The sequence below is a fragment of the Trachurus japonicus genome, chromosome 12 (assembly GCF_045865225.1).
Source record: "Trachurus japonicus isolate A0001 chromosome 12, Traja_1.0".
NCBI classification, from domain to species: Eukaryota; Metazoa; Chordata; class Actinopteri; order Carangiformes; family Carangidae; genus Trachurus; species Trachurus japonicus.
This window is the reverse complement of record NC_140918.1, coordinates 17,857,616-17,875,872: the sequence shown is the minus strand read 5'-3', so window position 1 is coordinate 17,875,872 and position 18,257 is coordinate 17,857,616. Positions and strand designations below refer to the sequence as shown.

Sequence of the window (18,257 nt, the reverse complement as noted above, 5' to 3'; positions counted from 1 at the left end):
ACTCAGTTATTTTGGATGCTTGAATCATGGGAATAATGATAGTAATTGTTTACTCCCAGCATCCTCTCCTCCTGGTGCCCTGATCCCAGACCCGGGCTCCTCCTACACTCCCGTCACTCGTAGAGAGCGACAAAGGAGCACCGATCGGCAGCGAGCCCACAGCACCTCCAGCTTGGCGGCGTCCGTGGGCATGGCCTGTCCCTTCACCCCGCCCGGGGCCGGAGGCGGCTCCGAGTGGCAGGCCGGCGACAGGCTGAGTCTGGCCAACCTCGGTGCCATCACCTTCCCGGGAACGCCTCAGACCGGCGCAGGCCACGGCGCCGACTTTGATGGAACCAGGAGCACAGACAGACAATCCAGGCACAGTCTGAGCAGCATGAGCATCCTAGAAGACGCCGAGAAGAAGGTCGTGTCCAGAGACAGAACCCACAGTTTGGGGCATTCTGCGGAAAGCCACGCCGTCTCATCTCCTTCCCCAACCTCCTACTCGTCCACCTGCCGCCTGCGAATCTCGGAGTCCAGTCTCTCCAGCTCCACCGAGCAGCAGCAGCCGTCAGAACCCTTCACAGGCTCATCACAGACTCACTGCAGTGACGTCTTCCCCCAGAAACCTCTGTCCCCATCTCCACCCATCCAAGAGGAAGAGGACTTCCCTCCTCCTCCTCCTCCCCTTGAGCTGGATCAAGAGAGTGAACTCCAGTCGGTAGAGAGGTTTGTCATTCAGTATTGTAATTTAAAGGGATGGTTCAACATTTTTGGCAAATTCGCCTATTGCCATAATGCCTATAGTTATAGGGGGTAGGACTAGGTTCATTACCTTTAATCATCGGTGCATGTTGTTTTGAGATCAGCGGGGCAGAGACGAGAGCTGCTCACTACACATTCACCACACTATGAAATAAACATGTTCAATTATGTAACATTACAACACATGAAGCAAATACTTGGAACTACTTGTGCTTTTGAAATCACTCTGGAATGTAGTTCTGGATTTGCATTTGCCTCAAAAACAACTCTGTCTCGTAACATTTCATGATTATTTTTAATAGCGTGGTGAATGTGCAGGTCACAACTTGTCCACCAGAGCGTTTTGCCGTTGTTGGATTGTGTATTTGATGAGTTTGATGAGAACCCTAACCCTTGATGAAGGACAGGGGACCTGTACCGTTCACCTCCATTGTGTTCACATTGTGTTTTTAAAATGACTTTACCCTAACCCCCTAACCATATTAACACTTCATCATGATTAGTTTAACAATGGCGTCCTGCACTCATGCAAAACAAACCGCAGAGAATGGAGGAAGGTGTGATGAAGGAGGTTGATTCCGCTTTTGTTCACAGAGGCTGTGATGACACTCACAGACGACTGTGCTGTCCATCATGTAGGTCAATTGTGTCAGGCTCAGGCTTTGGGATTTTATCCAAATTTATTGTGTTTTTGCAATGCGCCTGTTCAGATTTGGGTGATAGTGAAAATTAAGTTAAAGCGGAACTATGAAAGATTTTTATCTTAACTATGCTACATTTGTACCTTAATTAAACATCTTCAGATTAATTGTGCAGGGTAAATAATTACATGTAACTAGTTCCAGGGAGAATGGAGGCTCTCTGCCTTCCACCTACTGTAGCGTCTCTTGGCTGAAAACCAATCCGACCCGGTGTCCCAGCTCTCGTCTCTGCAACACCATCACACAAACGTAACACGCCCCGTAACCCGTAATCTGTTGTTTATGACAGATATGACTGCACAACTATACACGTCGTAACATCATACGTATATGATATATAACGCTATGTATGCTCTATCGATTGCTTTCTCGCTGGTTTCATTAAAAACAAACACACATGGCCGGGAGGAGGGTTAGCAACACAGAGGAAAAGAGACCGGCTTGCATAGTTCCCCTTTAAACCTGATAATAATCATTGTAATTTTCTTTGTTTGTCCTACTGGCTCTTTCTCTTATTCCATTCCTCTGCTTTTTTTTTCTGTTTTCAGACCCAGTTCTGAATTCTTAAACAACTCGAAAATTCCCTCCCGAGAGTCACCTGCTGTCACTTCTCCAACACCTGTTATCTCCACCAGCACATTTACCACAACCGAGGATGCCCGAGGTTTTGAGTACCTGCCCCTGCCCAAGAGGGAAAAGACACGTGAGGAGCTGCAGGTGGAGACACTGGCCCGGCAGCTGGTGGGTTATCTTGAATGAATGTTACTGTACCAAGGTCCAGCACTACACTTAGTTAGTTGCTTTCATTGTCTCCCTTAGGAGAAATTTGTTTTGGACACAAGAGAATGTCACATGTTCACATATAGCACATCACAAAACTCAGGGAAAAGAGAAGGGGAAAAAAGGCTGTTTGTTTACATATAGCATAGATTCATATCAGCACAGAACCATCCAATAAAAAACATCTGTCTCACAACCCTGCACCGACACACACACACACACACACACACACACACTCTCCATTTGCACTATTGCACACGCTCTTACTATTGCACATACTATACCCATACAGCATCATATTAATTCTATTGCACTGATTATTATATTGCACTCTCATTATTCTGTTGCACTTCCCTATACCATTATTGCAGAATCTCTTTAAGAATCTCTCACTCACATACACACACTCACACTATCTTAACAATATCTTCAATTATTTAATGGAGGTAGGTCTGAAGGACAGTTTATATCTTTTTAACCTGCAGTTTGGTACCTTATACCTTTTTCCTGAAGGCAACAACTCATATTCGCTGTGAAGAACAGTGATTTTGCAGCTTTGCCTCCTCACTGTCTCTTCAAAAATCTCCTGGAGAGAGGAAGGGGATGGCATACCAATTTTTTTAGCCGCTCATCCAATCAGATTCTGCCATTGTGCTTTTAGAGAGATTTGTCTGAATGTTCTGATTCAGTCTATGTAACTCTGACCTTGCTATGCCTATGACCTGCGCTTGCATACCCAGAGACTCCACATTTGTTGTTGTAAGTACTTTTAATGTTTTTTCCCTTCTGTTTCCAGGTGTTGCGGGACAGCTCTCTGGTGCCTCTCCTGGACACTTGGGGGGCTAAATCCACTGTGGAGCTGATGGAGGAGATCTTCCCCAACAGTAAATTAGCTGATAAATCACACTGGCAGTACAGGGGCAGGTAATTCTGACATTGTTTTACCTTTTCATATTCTTAAATCATATCATAGTCTAGCAAAACATTTGTTTCCAGTATCAGAATCGCAAGTGCTTTATTTTTCCCCAAGGGGGAATTCTGTTGTTACAGACCTCCCAATAGAACATGAAAATATGAAATGGAAAACACACAAGTTAAGTTAAAAAGAACAAAGACTCCTAGACTTACCTCTAAGATAAAATAAAATAAATAAAAATAATAAAATACCCCACCCCTCAGAATATGTAGGTATATACCCCATAATAGCAAAATAAACACATTTACATATTTAAACATATTTACACTGTAAATATTTTCATTTCTTTCCGCCAAAACATTTAAATAGGAGAATTAAAGCACTAAGAATAGAGTACTGCCTTGGTTTAACCATGCTGGTTAGTTTATAATTTACATGTCGATGTGTGGATCAATCATACGACTTCTCCACATTGTAAAGAAGAACACGGGGAAATGTAGGAGAGTGGATTTCAGTCAAGAATTAAAACAAGAGAGTGTACCGAACATTTGACTGATAGTGGTTTAATGTTGAATGAGGATCCCAGTGAATTTACTTTAAGGAGTTAACTAAAACAGGAATAAAGGCGTCCATGTCATGGTAACTGTTAATTTCAGGGTTACAACTGCGGAAGGTGAGATTTATGTAAATAAGTTTAAGATGGACAGTTGGGGGAAAGGATATTATCCTGTTAACATATGATTCCTCCTGTGTGAGCCGCCTCCCTCTCTTACTTGCTGCTGACTGAGAGGAAACAAACCTCTGCTGTCTCTGCATGTCGAGGTCTTTGACCTCAGTGATGTCTTATTAAAGTTGTTTTGGTTTGTCGGTGAACATCATGTTCAGGGAAGGAATGTTTCCTCAGAAAAGAAGACATAGATGATCTACTGATGATGTAGAGGGCAAATGTTTCTGTTGCATGGTCAGCCAAGAGTCACAGGAAGTGCTTTTTCTCTGACTGTTGTGAAACTCCTGCAGCTACGCTCTTGTAACGTTGTGATCCTGGCTAAATTTTAAAGGGATAGTTCAATATTTTGGCAAATTGGCCCATTGCCATAATCTCTATAGGTTTAGGAGTAGGTTCATTACCTTTGTTTTAGAAGTAAATTCATGCAAAACCATAGCCTGACAAGCCAGACTATATCATTAAAATGTATAGTCTGGCAACGACCGGTAGACCTTGGCTCAATCCAGGGGGCGGGATGAAGGCTGTCTTTCAAACTGCCTCTGCACGCAATAGGGTAGCGCTACGACTAATCAGAGCAAAGAGCAGGATGACGTTAGCCTGACAAGCCAATTAAAATGTATGTCATCATCGCGTTAAGCCCGCACAACGACTCTCTAAACAGATAGAGCGCTGTGATTGGTGAACACAAACGGTGTTCGAGACTCAAAAAGTTCCTATGGCTCGTTTCTAGACCCACCTACGGAGCAAATATATTTGCTGCCGCTAGGGTGCAGCTAGATTTCTAGGCTAGCAAAACCACTGATTTCTGATTTCTCGGCAAGCAGTCTCTGCATTTGCCTCGAAAACAACTCGTAACGTTCTGTTATCTCATATCATGGTGAATGTGCAGGTCACAACTTGTCCACCAGAGCGTTTTGGAGTTGTTGGATTGTGTATTTGATGAGTTTGATGAGGGAAACCAAGAAATCCCTGTAGCCTCTGTAGCATAGCTCTGAGCAGCTCACGGCTCTGCTCTGCCGTTCTAAAAATAGCTTGCACCGACAATTAAAGGTAACAAACCTACTGCTATAGGGATTATGGCAATGGGCCAATTTGCCAAAATGTCGAACTATACCTTTAATGGTACAGTTTAGATTTTAAATATATTTTTTCTTTGGATAACATTGAATATGAAGATGAAATGAGGCAAAACATGTTTTTAGATTACAATAATACATAATAATAATAAATATGTTTTCTTTTTGTTGCCAAGTTAGCTCTGGTGTTTCACAATCTAGAACCACAATGGTGAAACCTGACAAACCTGATCAACTCTTGTCACCATGTTTGAGTCACAGCTCTCATTGTCTTCATAAGGCCACGGTGTCACCATAGAGAACCACTGTGTCTTTTTTTTTTCAAACAAATTTTTATTGTTTTTCAACAGACACACAAAACATACAATTTGCCATCATGTCAGTTACAGAAATAGATCAAATAAAATAAAATAAAATATTGCTCCGCTTACTTCTGCTTTAATTAAACTAATGCACCCCATAAAAGATAGAGGGAGGTCGTGCCATCTATCCAAGTCCTTCTTTATTTTAGTTACTATGGGAGAAAAGTTAAGCTTCCATAGCTCAGTCAGGTCTGGTGAGACTTTTATCCCAAGGTAGATGAAGCCTGTGGGGGACAATTTAAAGGGGCAGTTAGCAAGTGAAGCCAGGTCAGTCGGACTGCCCAATGGCATAGCCTCTGATTACTGTGTCTTTTTTTTAATGGTCCTTCCCTCTTGCCGTACTGTACGGATGCTTTGTCTCATCTGGATCCTCGTGTGCGTTGAAGTGATATGTGTGTATACAGAAACACAGGAGGTCCCTGCAGTGTGAGCAGTTGAACAACAGTGACGCCTTGGGGCCAGAGTTAGTACCACATGGAGGACATACTGTACATCATGTTACAGTTTTTCTCAATCACTTCGATGCAATTCATCACAAATATCATTCTCCCTCCTACTGCAGATCCCAGAGGATTCAATGCACTTCTGTTCCTCTAAATCACCTGTGCAAAAGTTTGAAAACGTGAAAAGTCTGTTTGTATCAAGAACTTTCATCACAGCCTCAAGACTCAGGCACTAAATGCTGTGATGTAATAAAAGCTTGACTGACCTGTGGAAGTCTGAAGTGCTTTAGATTCAGAAGATTTATGCTGTAGATTATTGTCTCATTGTAAAACTGAGAAAAGCCAAATGATCAATTTGACTCAATTTGATGATGTTACATATGATATCTCATCAAGGTGTACATTCTCAATATGAACTTTGTACAACAGAGGCTCATCCCCATGAGTCTGTTTTTTTTAATCACAGAAATGCTAGAAAGACACAAACAAGAAATATAAAAATGTTTCAATTGTTGCTCCCTTTGTAGGATCCAAGGGAGCGCTGGTAATTTAGCTCCAAAGATGGCAACAAATGGAGAAACAGAGACCAATTTGGATGATGATGAGAAAGACCTGAACACCAGAAAGGTAAATGTATATACAATATAATTATCATTCATTCTCGTTTCCATAAAATATCTTAATCAGTAAATCAGTTTACTACTGTACCTCAGCACACAGCACTTTACATCCTTTTTATCCTCTCAGCCCTCACCTGGTGCTGATTTTTCTTTTTCTTGTAACATGGTGTTATAGTGTAATGTATTGTACGACTTGGTGGGATGTGATATGTTTTTAATGCTCTTCACTTGCCGCACATGTAAACCAAACGGCATTCAGACAAATGAATGCCATTGCAAATGGTAGACAAAAAGTATTTTCTACTCTATTCAATTATTATTTGTTGGTGTCTGATGGAGAGACACACACAAAAGAATAAATAGATAGATCAGGGCTCCATACAGGTATCTTTTACTTCTAGAAAAATAACTCCACTTCTCTTTGATTCTGAATCAATAATTTGCTGACAGCAGTAACAGGTGAAACTCCTGTTGATCTCTGTGTTTCCCCTGCTGTCCCCCAGGTGGAGCTGTGTGCTGCTCTGAGGAGCCGTGTGGGGGCTCTGCAGCAGGAGAAGGAGGAGTTGTGTGAGGAGCAGAGGGATCACCAGGCGCTGGGGGCCAGCATCGAAGCCTTGCTGCAAGAGCGCCTCAAAGCCAACGAGAGGGACAAATACAGCATGTTCATTGGTACATCATCTGACTGACACTGTTAACAATGTTTTTGCAATATTACATTTATTAACCTTCCTCTTGTCAGCTTTCTGCTACCGTCTATGGTGTTAGGGTCGGTTTTGACCCGAGTCTTAAATCAACTGTAAAACACACTAAAAACAATTATTTATCATTCCATTAGTTTCTCATCTCTTGGTTACATTGTTAGACTTCCTTATATCCATGAAGAGGTTGATTTTGCACTTATGATTTCAGTTTTAACTCTCATTATTGTTCTTATCGTAATAACCGGGTCAAAATTGACCCTAACACCACAAATGTCATAATTTTAACCATTTTAACCTTGCATTTTAGACTTTTTTGAAAAGATTTTTTGTGGTTTTATTTTGTTTAAATAGAGGTTCCTGGCAAAGTCAAAAAGCCTTGATGCTATAAGCACATTTACGTGGTACTTTTATGCAATAAAAACCTAAAAACGGGTCAGTGATTACCCGAACACAAGAGGAGGTTAACTGAATAGTCAACTGAATTTGTGCCTGCAGTCTGTGACAGAGCTGTTTGTTGATGTGTTTGCAGGAGACCTGGAGAGGATCGTGAACCTGCTGCTGTCTCTGTGCAGCCGGCTGTCGAGGATCGACCGATCTCTGCTCATTCTGGAGAGAGAGGGGTTGTCACAGGAGAACACAGTGGAGATGGTGAGACCGGACGCCTTATTGTACAGTTGTTTGGTCCAATACCTCACTAGCCAACATCAGAAAACTGCAACTTATACAAAATAAAGCAGTACGTGTTGCACTTGTGTGGAATAAGGTCAAATATTTGTCAAATGCATGCCAGTCTTGGTTGGCTGGATGTTAAGCAAAGATTGTCATATTTGTTGATGGTTTTTCTTAGAAATATTATAACAACTAAAATGCCATACATTTTGTATTGAAAATTAGCTTTTAGTTCAAACATACATAATTATTCAACTCGACATGCTGCTGGAGGTTATTTTATTTTACCCAGGGCACTCTCTCAAGGTACAGTATTATATAGAGCTATGAAGGAGTGGAATGCCCTTCCGAATTATGTTATACAACAAAGAAACATGGTTAGTTTTAAAATTAAACTAAGAGATTATTATTTTGATCGCAATTTTGACCATTAGTAGCCTAAATTGGGTCCTGGCATCCTTGTTGTGTAGTGATTCAATGTATGTGTTTTCTGTATGTATTTTTGTTTTTATGTATAATGTGTTGTGTGTTAATGGTTTGTATTTGTCATTTATTACAATGAAAAGACCCCAGGAAGAATAGCTGCTGCGTGGCAAAAGCTAATGGGGATCTAAATAAACAAAACAAAACAAAACAAGCCGTTCATCTGTTTATCTCCCTAGTCCCTATCCATCTGTACATCATTAGGATTAAAACATGATTATCTGTAAAAGTAACCTGAAGTCAATTTCTTTTCCTCAGGACTCTCTCCATCACAAACGCTCTCTGCTCCTCCGTCAAACTGAAGATGCCTGGGAGCTGAAGGAGAACCTGGACCGGAGGCAGCGGGTGGTCCACGCCATCCTGTCCAGATACCTTTCCGAACAGCAGCTGCGGGACTGCCGCCGGTTCGTCAGCACCATGCCATCCCTTCTGATTCGCCAGCGTTACTTTGAGGAACTTATCCGTCAGGGGGAGGAGCAGCTGACGCGGCTGGTGGAGAGCCTGCCCGGCGAGCTGGCGGAGGCCCACGGCTGGTCCAGCGTCTATCCGTTCTCATCGCTAAACCCCGTGCCCTCTCATTTCCTGTCACTGCTTCCACAAACTGTGATGCCAGGTCCTGTCCACTCAGCCAGGTCCACCACTGTGACATCACTGTGATGTATGGACATGCCACAGGATGGGAAACAAAGACTCTGAAACGGAGCAATTGAAAAGTCTGAAGTGGGCTCTGTCCACTCTGCAACAACTTTTCAGGATTTATACATGAAGAAAAAAGCCTGTAATGTGCCTCATTGAAATCACACCTGACTGTGTAAAACACCTATTTTTAAACAAAGTCTGTCTTATATTACATATCCTGCCGAATGAATAGAAACCTCTTCATTTTCAAAAATATTACCTCGGGCCATTAAGGTATCACCAGCTCTGAGAACTCCTCCACTGAACAGAAAAGGTAAGTTAGGAAGAAATCTGAATGAATTGTAGAAATGCTTTATAAAGAAAAACAAACAAAAAAGTACACACTGGAATTGCCCTTGAACAACAATGGTACTTTCAGGAACGAAATGCATTCAGTCGGAGGGAGATAAGCAACTGTGCACCGATCTTGAAGGGGAGCCACTTCAAGAAAACTGTTAAGATCACTGTCACATCATATTGTAGCACTACTACTGCTTCTACTGTCTGTGTGTCTGCAGCTTCTTACACTTATAGACATTTGACTGTTCACATTCATACATAAACATTGTTCTGTTTATTCATTGTGATTACACACTGGAGGTCCCAAAAAGGAATATTTCAAATTCCTAGAATAGAAAGATTTTCAGTTTAATTTGCTTTTGAAGCCTTGTTTTGTGAAACAAAAAATATTATTTTACATGCACATGCATATTTCTGATAGGTAAACCGTGTAAACATCTAATCAATCATTAAAATTACTGATAAATATGCTGCTGATCACTTCATGTTGAATAGCTGTGTCATGTGTTATTAAATGTCCCAGCTGTCCACTGCACATTTTAACACTGAGAGGAGTTCAACACAAGTTTTATTCATTCTGCTTATCATGTTTCCCAAAAATAATAACTTGAAATTTCTAATTTAATCTCTACCTGAAGCTTTGATTCAGTATTAGCACTTTGTGCTATGACAAGATTTGGTGCCACTTTATTGTTATTTAAACTGTCACACTCATGGATTATTAATTGCTGTATTCTTCTGTGGTCATGCAAAGTTAACACTAGCAAAAGATGTTGCTTTAAGGATTAAGTATTTATTTCTTTATCTTGTCTTTATCATAAATATTGCAAATTTGTGGTCAGGTGAATTGAAGTAAATGGCAACACTACAAAATGTGCAACATTCAACTGTCAAAAACACTAAAAAGTTGTAATAGTAATTGACTTAATGAATGAATATAAAATGTTACACTCCTTCCTTTTCACTAACTCTGTTCACAATCATAAAATATACTTGCTTATTCACACAGTACAATCATTTTGTGATGTCAAGTTTCATTTTGAAAGTCTTGTCATTACCTTTATTTGTTTATACATGTTCCCTCACCTCTTTCAACTGCCAATCAAACATCAAGCTTACACATTATATGAAACATTTTGCCATGTAGCAGGTGCCATAAATAAAGATCTGTTCTACAGGGTCAATATTTATTATGTCAGCTGTAGTGGTGTGTCAGAAATACAAAACCTTTCAAACAGCTAAAATATTGTTGTTGTTGTTTTTTACCCGTTTCCACTCTTTCAGAGCACCTTTGAAATGTTCTCCAAACATTACACCACCAGATTTTTATCACTGAATATTGTTTGTTTTATTGTTTTTTTCAGAGGCACAACCGAATATCTCAGAAATGTCATGGTTTGTCATTGAATAAAATTCAATGTTTTCTTTGAAAGAAGGAGGATTGTACAACAGTTACAGTTTTTGCAAAATAAATGTGTTGTGTAAATTCTTGCAGAATAATTCTAATTATTTCCTTGAACCTGCTGGATTGGGACAAAATCAGATATTATAAGATACTGTGTAATGTTCTGGTGTTAAAAATGCGATGTTCATTTTTTTTTGCTTATGGTCTTGGCAAGGCAAGGCAATTTTATTTGCATAGCCCATTTTTTACAAACAGTTTGTCTCAAAGGGCTTTACACAGCTTCATAACAACATCCTCTGCCCTTCACATCCACTGAGGAAAAACTCCAGAGAAAACCCTGAACAGGGAAAAAATTGGAGAAACCTCAGGGTGAGCAACAGATCCCTCACCCTGGACGAGCAGACATGCAATAGATGTTGTTACGGACAAGAAAACAGTTTACAACAGAGAATATGGGAAAACATGGAAATGGTTAACAAGAGTTGATGAAGGCTGGTGGGCAGCGGCCAGCTTAATACTGGATGGCAGGGGAAAGGAGGTGAGGCAGGCAGCGGTTGGTGCAGAGGGATGGAGCTCTGGAGAGATCTGTGGAAACCAAGGGAGAGTGTGAGACACCAAGGCCAAACTACAAATTGCAACAGATAAAGGCAGTTCAAAATGTGCGAGAGGAGAGGGCTTCATGTAACCAGATGTGTCCCCCAGGCCCCAGCAGTCTAAGCCTATAGCAGCGTAGCTATAAAATGGTTCAGAGCTACCTGAACCAGCCCTAACTAAAAGCCCTGTCAAGGTAGTGGTGTAGGAAGCATGAGGCTGCCTGACAAGGTTACAGGGGCAGTCACTTTTTGGCAAGGCCTTGCCTAAAAGTGACTGCCCCTGTAACTTAAGAGTGCAAAGGGTGACACTGACCAAATTCACTGCACATATAGCTGGTACCCTCTATTATCATTCCAGAAGATTCTATGAATATAAAGGTAAAGGTACTTTATTTGTCACATATACAGCTAGTACAGTGAAATTCTTTCTCTGCATTTAACCCATCCCTGAGGAGCAGTGGGCAGCCACGGTGCAGCGCCCAGGGACCAACTCCAGATTATGAGCCAGTGCCTTTGGTCAGGGGCACTGGCTGGAGGATTAACCTAGCCGACATGTTTTTAGTGGTGGGGGAAACCGGAGCACCCGGAGGAAACCCACGCAGACACGGGGAGAACATGCAAACTCCACACAGAAAGGACCTGGGCGGCCGGGGATTCGAACCCAGGACCTTCTTGCTGTGAGGCAACAGTGCTAACCACTGTGCCACCGTGCCGCCCCTGCCCTTTGCAGTCCTGAGTTACAGCGGCAGTCACTTGCCGAAAAGTGACTGCCCCTGTAACTCAGGAGTGCAAAGGGTGACACTGACCAAATTCACTGTACTTGTAACTGGTACCCCCTACTATCACTCCAGAGAATTCTATGAATATTGCCCTTTGCACTCTTTCTGGCACAACACCGGAACTTCAATGAACCACGACCAAGGGCCACTTTAACGCTGTCCCAAGCATCAAACTAGTCATGAACCCCTCTCCATAAACGGACAAATGCACGCAGTCCGATTTTAGAAACTGCCCCTTTAAGAAGAGCGGGCAGCACTTCCTCCTTTGTGTGACGTCACATGTATGGCTGCTCCGCCCCCCGATACTGCCCCTCTACTACTAGACCTAAACAAAAATACTCTCTATTTGGCCATAACTAGCTCAGCCTTCATCCAGTAGGTGAGCTAACAAGTTTATAACATGTCGAAGAAACGTAGTTGTGCAGTCGGCGGCTGTAAAGAGGCCAATGTTTCACTGCACAGTCTCCCGAAAGACAGAAGTGTTAGAGACCGGTGGCTCGTGTTCATTTTCTACCAGATACCAAAGGACTTCAGTCCCAATCTGTTGGTCTGTTCGGCTCATTTCACCGCAGACTGTTTTACCAACCTGGCTCAGTACAATGCGGGCTTCGCCAAGAAACTATTAACAAAGGACACTGCTGTCCCCACACTGTCTGTTCCGACCACAACTCCTCAACCAGTAAGTAAACTGTGTCTCATCAAGACGGTCACGTGTAGGCTAAAGTTTGTATTACTACCTTTGAAAAAGCAATTCATCTTCACCGTGAAGAAAAGACTAATGTAAACGGTTGTTATTACGACGCTGAAGTTAGCCTCCTATTCGGCACTTAAGGGGTAAGTTAAGAGGAAATTAACGTAACGTGACTGTAAGGCAGATTTCACCGTTTCTCATCACATTGGACCAGGTCCTGATCAAAAACCACTATGCCTAGACTTCTCAAATCTGGCCTAGATTATCCTAAACAGGCTAAACATTCATTATAACACCGTTTCTGATCTGTGAAATCTTTATTCTATTTGTGAAAATGCTATAAAGGCAGATTTCACCGTTTTCTCATCATATAGACCACATTAGACCTGGTCCAGGTCAAAAACCACTGTACTTAGACTTCTCACATTTGGCCTAGATTATCCTAAAGAGGCTAAACATTAATTATAACACAGTTTCTGATCTGTGAAACCTTTATTCTATTTGTGAAAATGCTATAAAGGCAGATTTAACTGTTTTCTCAGTATATAGACCACATTAGACCAGGTCCAGATCAAAAACCACTATGCCTAAACTTCTCAAATCTGGATTAGATTGTTCTACAGAGGCTAAACATTCATTATAACACAGTTTCTGATCTGTGAAACCTTTATTCTATTTGTGAAAATGCAATAAAGGCACATTTCACTGTTTTTTTTTCAGCATATAGACCACCGGGGAATGGGGCACTACATTAACTCGCAGTTACTTGACTCAAGAAGTCTCGCCACAAAATAATACCAAACTGTACGACGTTATACACTTTTTTTTTTTCAGTTCATCAACTAACGTTAGTCTGAAAAAAGCCGTAACCGTTTATCTGGAATTACCAACTCACTCGTTGCAGAACCTGCCTGTGCGGACGAATACTGAGTGAGTTCCAGATAACCGGGAGGTTGACGTAATATTTGTCCAATAACATATTTAACATATTTGAGCATTTTATTAAAAAAAGAAAAGAAAAAGTAACGCAATAGTTACTTTTCCTGGTTATTAGTTACTTTTATAATGTAGTAATTCAGTTACTAACTCAGTTACTTTTGGGGGAACGTAACTAGTAACTATAACAATTTACTTTTTAAAAGTAACGAGCCCAACACTGGTTATGAATGGTGTTGAGAAATATGTGTAGAGCTGTTATCATTTCATACGCACATGATTACTGTGACATTTTTAAATGAGTATGACATAACACAGCTTCATCTGTCTGGTCCATCCAGGGAACGTCACAGCTCTCGGTCAAGTACAAACATGTCGCCACTCAGACTGAGCCTCCACGGAGATCCACAGCTGGCACACAGCTGTCAGTAGGAACAATGAAAGCACACGTGAGGAGCAGAGGTGAGTCAGATGGCTTGTAACAGTGAATGGTGGATACATGAATACATCTCTAACCCTAACTCACCAATTCAATAATGCGACGTATGTGTTAGTGCTATTTGTATCATGATACTGTCTGATTTTCAGTAAACACCGCTTGTATTTGTGTTATCAGGCACACAGACGAGCATGTCTTCTCAAAGTGCAGGAGTTGGCTCTGGTGTCATATCCACTACTGCAGAAACACCAATGTCATCATCACCAGCCAAGGGTTCAAGACCAGCTAAGAGACCAAGGTTTCAACAACTGAAGGAGGAGGAAGAGGAGGAAGTCATATCTTTTCAGATTCCTGAGCCTCAAGACTCCACGTCCAACCCAGAAGACTCTCTGACAGTTCTGTCATCAGAGCTTTCGTAAGTGTTTACAGTCCATCTTTTTTTATTTATTATTAATTTAAATATACTAGCCCTTGCATTATTGGTAGTAAGTTATAAATAAAATGTGGAATGTGAATGGGAAATATGATTTTTTAAATTTATTATCCATTTATTTCCTATAAACAGACCCACTCCAAGCCCTTCCTATGTGGAGCCAAAATTCATAGTATACGGGAGCTGCCTCCTTGAGCTTTTTACACACTGCCCTGCGTGCCGGAGTGTGTGTGACATCAGCCACAGAACTCGAGGAACTTTCTTGGCTGTTGATCAAACCTGCAGCCACTGTCATTTTTCAAGAAAATGGAAGAGCCAGCCAGTTTTTGGTAGCACCCCCGCCGGGAACCTTCAGCTGTCTGCTGCCACTTATTTTACTGGTGCATCTTTTTTTCAGCTGGAAAAGGTATTTGGAAATGAAATTGTTTATTAAAAAAAAAAACAAAGGCAGATCTGAACTAATAATTGTATTATTCTTATATTAGATATTCAAGGCAATGCACATCCCAGTGTTCCAGTATCAGGATTTCAGAATGCATGCCCAGATGTACCTGGAACCAACTATCATTCACAAATGGAAGACGGACCGGGAAACTCTTCTGCAGCAGCTCAGACCGAGGGACACTGTAATAATTGGAGGTGACATGAGGGTGTACTCACCAGGTAATGCAGCCTATTTTCTCAGCCTCACTTTATTTGTAGCATCAGTTGAATGTGAACTTGTTTATATCAACAAAGACTTTTGGCTTTTTGTCATCCTCAGGCCACTCGGCTAAATATGGAAGCTACAGCACCATGCACCTTGAAAGCAACAAGATAGTTGACGTCCAGTTGGTACAGGTCAGTGTGATATATGTACTGTACAAGGAGGGAAGTGGCTAAATGGCTTACAAAGATCACAAGTAACACATAATAGACTGAGTGAAGAGCTTTAGTGTCCCATTATGCTCGACAATAGGGAAACACTTACTAAGCTTTGTCAGATAGTGAATATAAAATACAGTTAATGTGAAATATATTTCAAAAAGTCTTTTCTCTCCTCCACCAGAGCAATGAAGTGGGCGAGGGCCACCACATGGAGCTGGAGGGCCAGAAAAGGAGCCTGGACCAACTTCAAGTGAGCAGCATCACCCTGGACTACATAGTCACTGACCGGCACCCACAAGTCCAGAAATTCCTGAAGGACAACAACATGAAAGAGTTGTGTGATATTTTTAAAGTGTCAAAGTGGAATTCTCTTGTTAACCAACTTCAGAGTGTTCACACTCACGATGACCCCAACCTCCCAAAATGTGAACATCCCGACAGAACTGCCACAGACCAGAGCAAGTGGTTGCAGCCAGGTGTGTGATGTCATTTCTTCACAGTACCACAGCAATGATAAAGTCATATAGAAAAGTTTTAGGGCTCAAAAACTCCATTCTGATTACATTTCATTACAGAGTTAAAGTTCTATCTTAGCACTGAGATGTTTGTCATTGATTTATAACTGACATTTCTACTGTGTTGACAAAATCAGGTTCAAAATCACTGTACAAAGTTGAGAAGACATTGCTCAACAAGACAGAGTTGGAGGACGTGGAAAAGTTAAGCCCCCACCACCAGACTTCATCCTTGGAGGCATTCCACAGTCTGATCCTAAGGTTTGCCCCAAAGACTGTCGTCTTTCCATTTCTTGGAATGCTGTGCAGGTAAAGTATTTAGAATAATTTACTGTGTGCGTGTACGTACAATAGGCAAAAGTTTTAGAACACCCTGGTTTTCCCAGGCATTTAGTGGAAATGATGCAGTTTAATGTCTCATTGTGCTCTGAATGAAATGAAACCATACAACAAATGAACAACTGAGGTTAAAAATAAACCATGGAATACATTTATACACCAAAATGTACTCTAAACTTTTGACTCATCAAAGTAGCCACCTTTAGCAGATAGCTAAAGCTGAATAAGAGCTGAACACACTTGTGGCATCTTTCTACAATGGAACTCAAAAGTTCTTCCCAGCTCCCATAAATGTGTGGCACTTTGCTTTCACTCCTTTTCCAGTTCATGCCAAACCAGCTCGATGGGCTTTAAAGGACAATACCAGGCAAATTCAACCTGGGGCTATAGTTTCCTAATATTTTAGGTCTAAAAGAATGCATCTGAAGATTTTCTTTTGAATTGCTCCAGTTATCCAGCAACACAGCCCCAGACCATCCTCCTTGTTGCAACAGCTACAAAGATCCTGCGTGATCAACCCAAGATTTCAAATTTTGATTCATCAGTCCATAACACCGTCCAGTCTTTTGTAGACCATTGGTGGTGGCCAAGGCACACCTCTCTATCGTTTTTATTTTTTAAATTACATTATTTTCCAGTTTGGGGGAACTTTACCTTTTGTATTAAGCCTCTGGTAGTTCACCACTTAGCTTTGTAGCATTTCAAGCTATTCAGTGGACTTGAACTGCTTGAATTCCAATTAAAAACTGGGAAAAAATGGGGTGTTCTTAAACTTTTGACCAGTAGTGTATATCCAACAATATTTAAACAGATGTCTGTCTCATCAGGTTATACCTGGCTGCCATGCACTTCAACGAAAATGCTGCTGAGTTGAAGAAGGGTGAATATGTGATGAAGCCAGTCGAAACAGTGCTTACATACAGTAGGTTCAACAATATGTTATATAAAAGTAAGACAAGATGTATTTATGGCAAATATTTACAAAAACACATGAACACAGTAGTCATACCTGTAAACCATTTTTCAGGCTACATCCAGGAGCTCATGGAGCTACTTTTCAAGAGAGTCTTGTTTGATCCTGCACCATACGCTGAAGAGGTGCACGACATTCTCATCCCTGAGCCACTGTCCTCCCAATGTGACAGCCTCCATGGACAAAGCTGTCACTGACCTTTATGTAATGCTATTGCTCAATGAAACAATCTGATACCAGGTGGTTTCAACCCTCACACATGCTTACATTCTGAACTCACATTTGCACAGCCTATAAGAAATTCACTTGTTTAGCTGCTGTAGAATTTGTTTGAGGTTGAAGAGGTTAATTATTAGTGAAACATGTGAACTGAATCATTTATAGCTGAAATATAAAACTTTTTTTTTAAAGGGACACACACCTGTGGTTTGGAGCCCTGCCTGGGTATTGGATGGTGTTGCTGCCAAGGGATAAGCTGGTTTAACAATCCCAGGAACGTCATAGATGGTGTATCAGCATCCAGTCATCACATGCAGTATTGATGTACTTCTTGAGAGCCCCCCCTGTACACTGTTCAGTCAAGTGGCTGTAGTCGATGTGAGCAGTGTGGGGGGAAAGACAGCATTTTTTTTTTGTGCAAAGTCCAGGCTGATGAACAGACGGGACTCATGGTTGTCCAGCAGAGGGAGGCAGAGCTTCTTCAGTGAGCATGACACAAAGTGCTGCAAGAAGTCCAGGAAATGTTCCTCCTTCATCCATCCAGAGGGGTCCCCCCCCCCCCACACACACACCCCCTCTACATCCAGCAGGGCCATTTGTACATTGAAGTTGTGACTCCTGTCTCGTCCATATTCCAGATGTCACTAGGAGCAAAGCTGTGGGAATGCATCACTGTCTCCAGGTTGTCATGAAATGCCCCCACATTTTCTCTATTAAAGCTTGTAGCTGGAGCCAGGGAGGGGGGGCTCTTCAGAAAGGAGGAGAACCAATCACAACTGGCCCGTTGAAACTCTGACCAATTTTGTAGCACCAGGCCACTGCAAGCTGTAATATCCATGCTGGGGACAGGCCATAATAGATGTCT

General features: G+C 41.6%; 2 protein-coding genes across 5 annotated transcripts in view; both read left to right on the top strand.

The window, feature by feature from the left end:
- Nucleotides 1-10,131, top strand: part of shroom3 (shroom family member 3) — a 56,827-nt gene extending 46,696 nt beyond the window's left edge. For 2 of the 4 annotated variants that reach the window (XM_085793664.1, XM_085793662.1), the window contains 7 exons: nt 90-711; nt 1,997-2,189; nt 3,025-3,152; nt 6,280-6,379; nt 6,876-7,041; nt 7,603-7,721; nt 8,484-10,131. In XM_085793664.1, coding sequence (XP_085649790.1) covers nt 90-711; nt 1,997-2,189; nt 3,025-3,152; nt 6,280-6,379; nt 6,876-7,041; nt 7,603-7,721; nt 8,484-8,882 — 1,727 coding nt within the window. In that variant the 3' untranslated portion in view covers nt 8,883-10,131. Of the gene's footprint in view, nt 1-59; nt 712-1,996; nt 2,190-3,024; nt 3,153-6,279; nt 6,380-6,875; nt 7,042-7,602; nt 7,722-8,483 lie in introns of all 4 variants that reach the window. The other 2 variants (XM_085793663.1, XM_085793661.1) reach the window with 1 other exon arrangement.
- A 2,216-nt stretch (nt 10,132-12,347) lies between these two features.
- On the top strand, nt 12,348-17,370 carry LOC146977412 (uncharacterized). Its single transcript, XM_085794323.1, has 10 exons — nt 12,348-12,659; nt 13,949-14,069; nt 14,224-14,461; nt 14,612-14,885; nt 14,965-15,142; nt 15,243-15,319; nt 15,528-15,822; nt 15,999-16,170; nt 17,028-17,122; nt 17,228-17,370. The coding sequence occupies exons 1-10, from the start codon at nt 12,381-12,383 to the stop codon at nt 17,368-17,370; spliced, it is 1,872 nt and encodes a 623-aa protein (XP_085650449.1). The 5' UTR covers nt 12,348-12,380.
- The last annotated feature ends 887 nt before the right edge of the window (nt 17,371-18,257 follow it).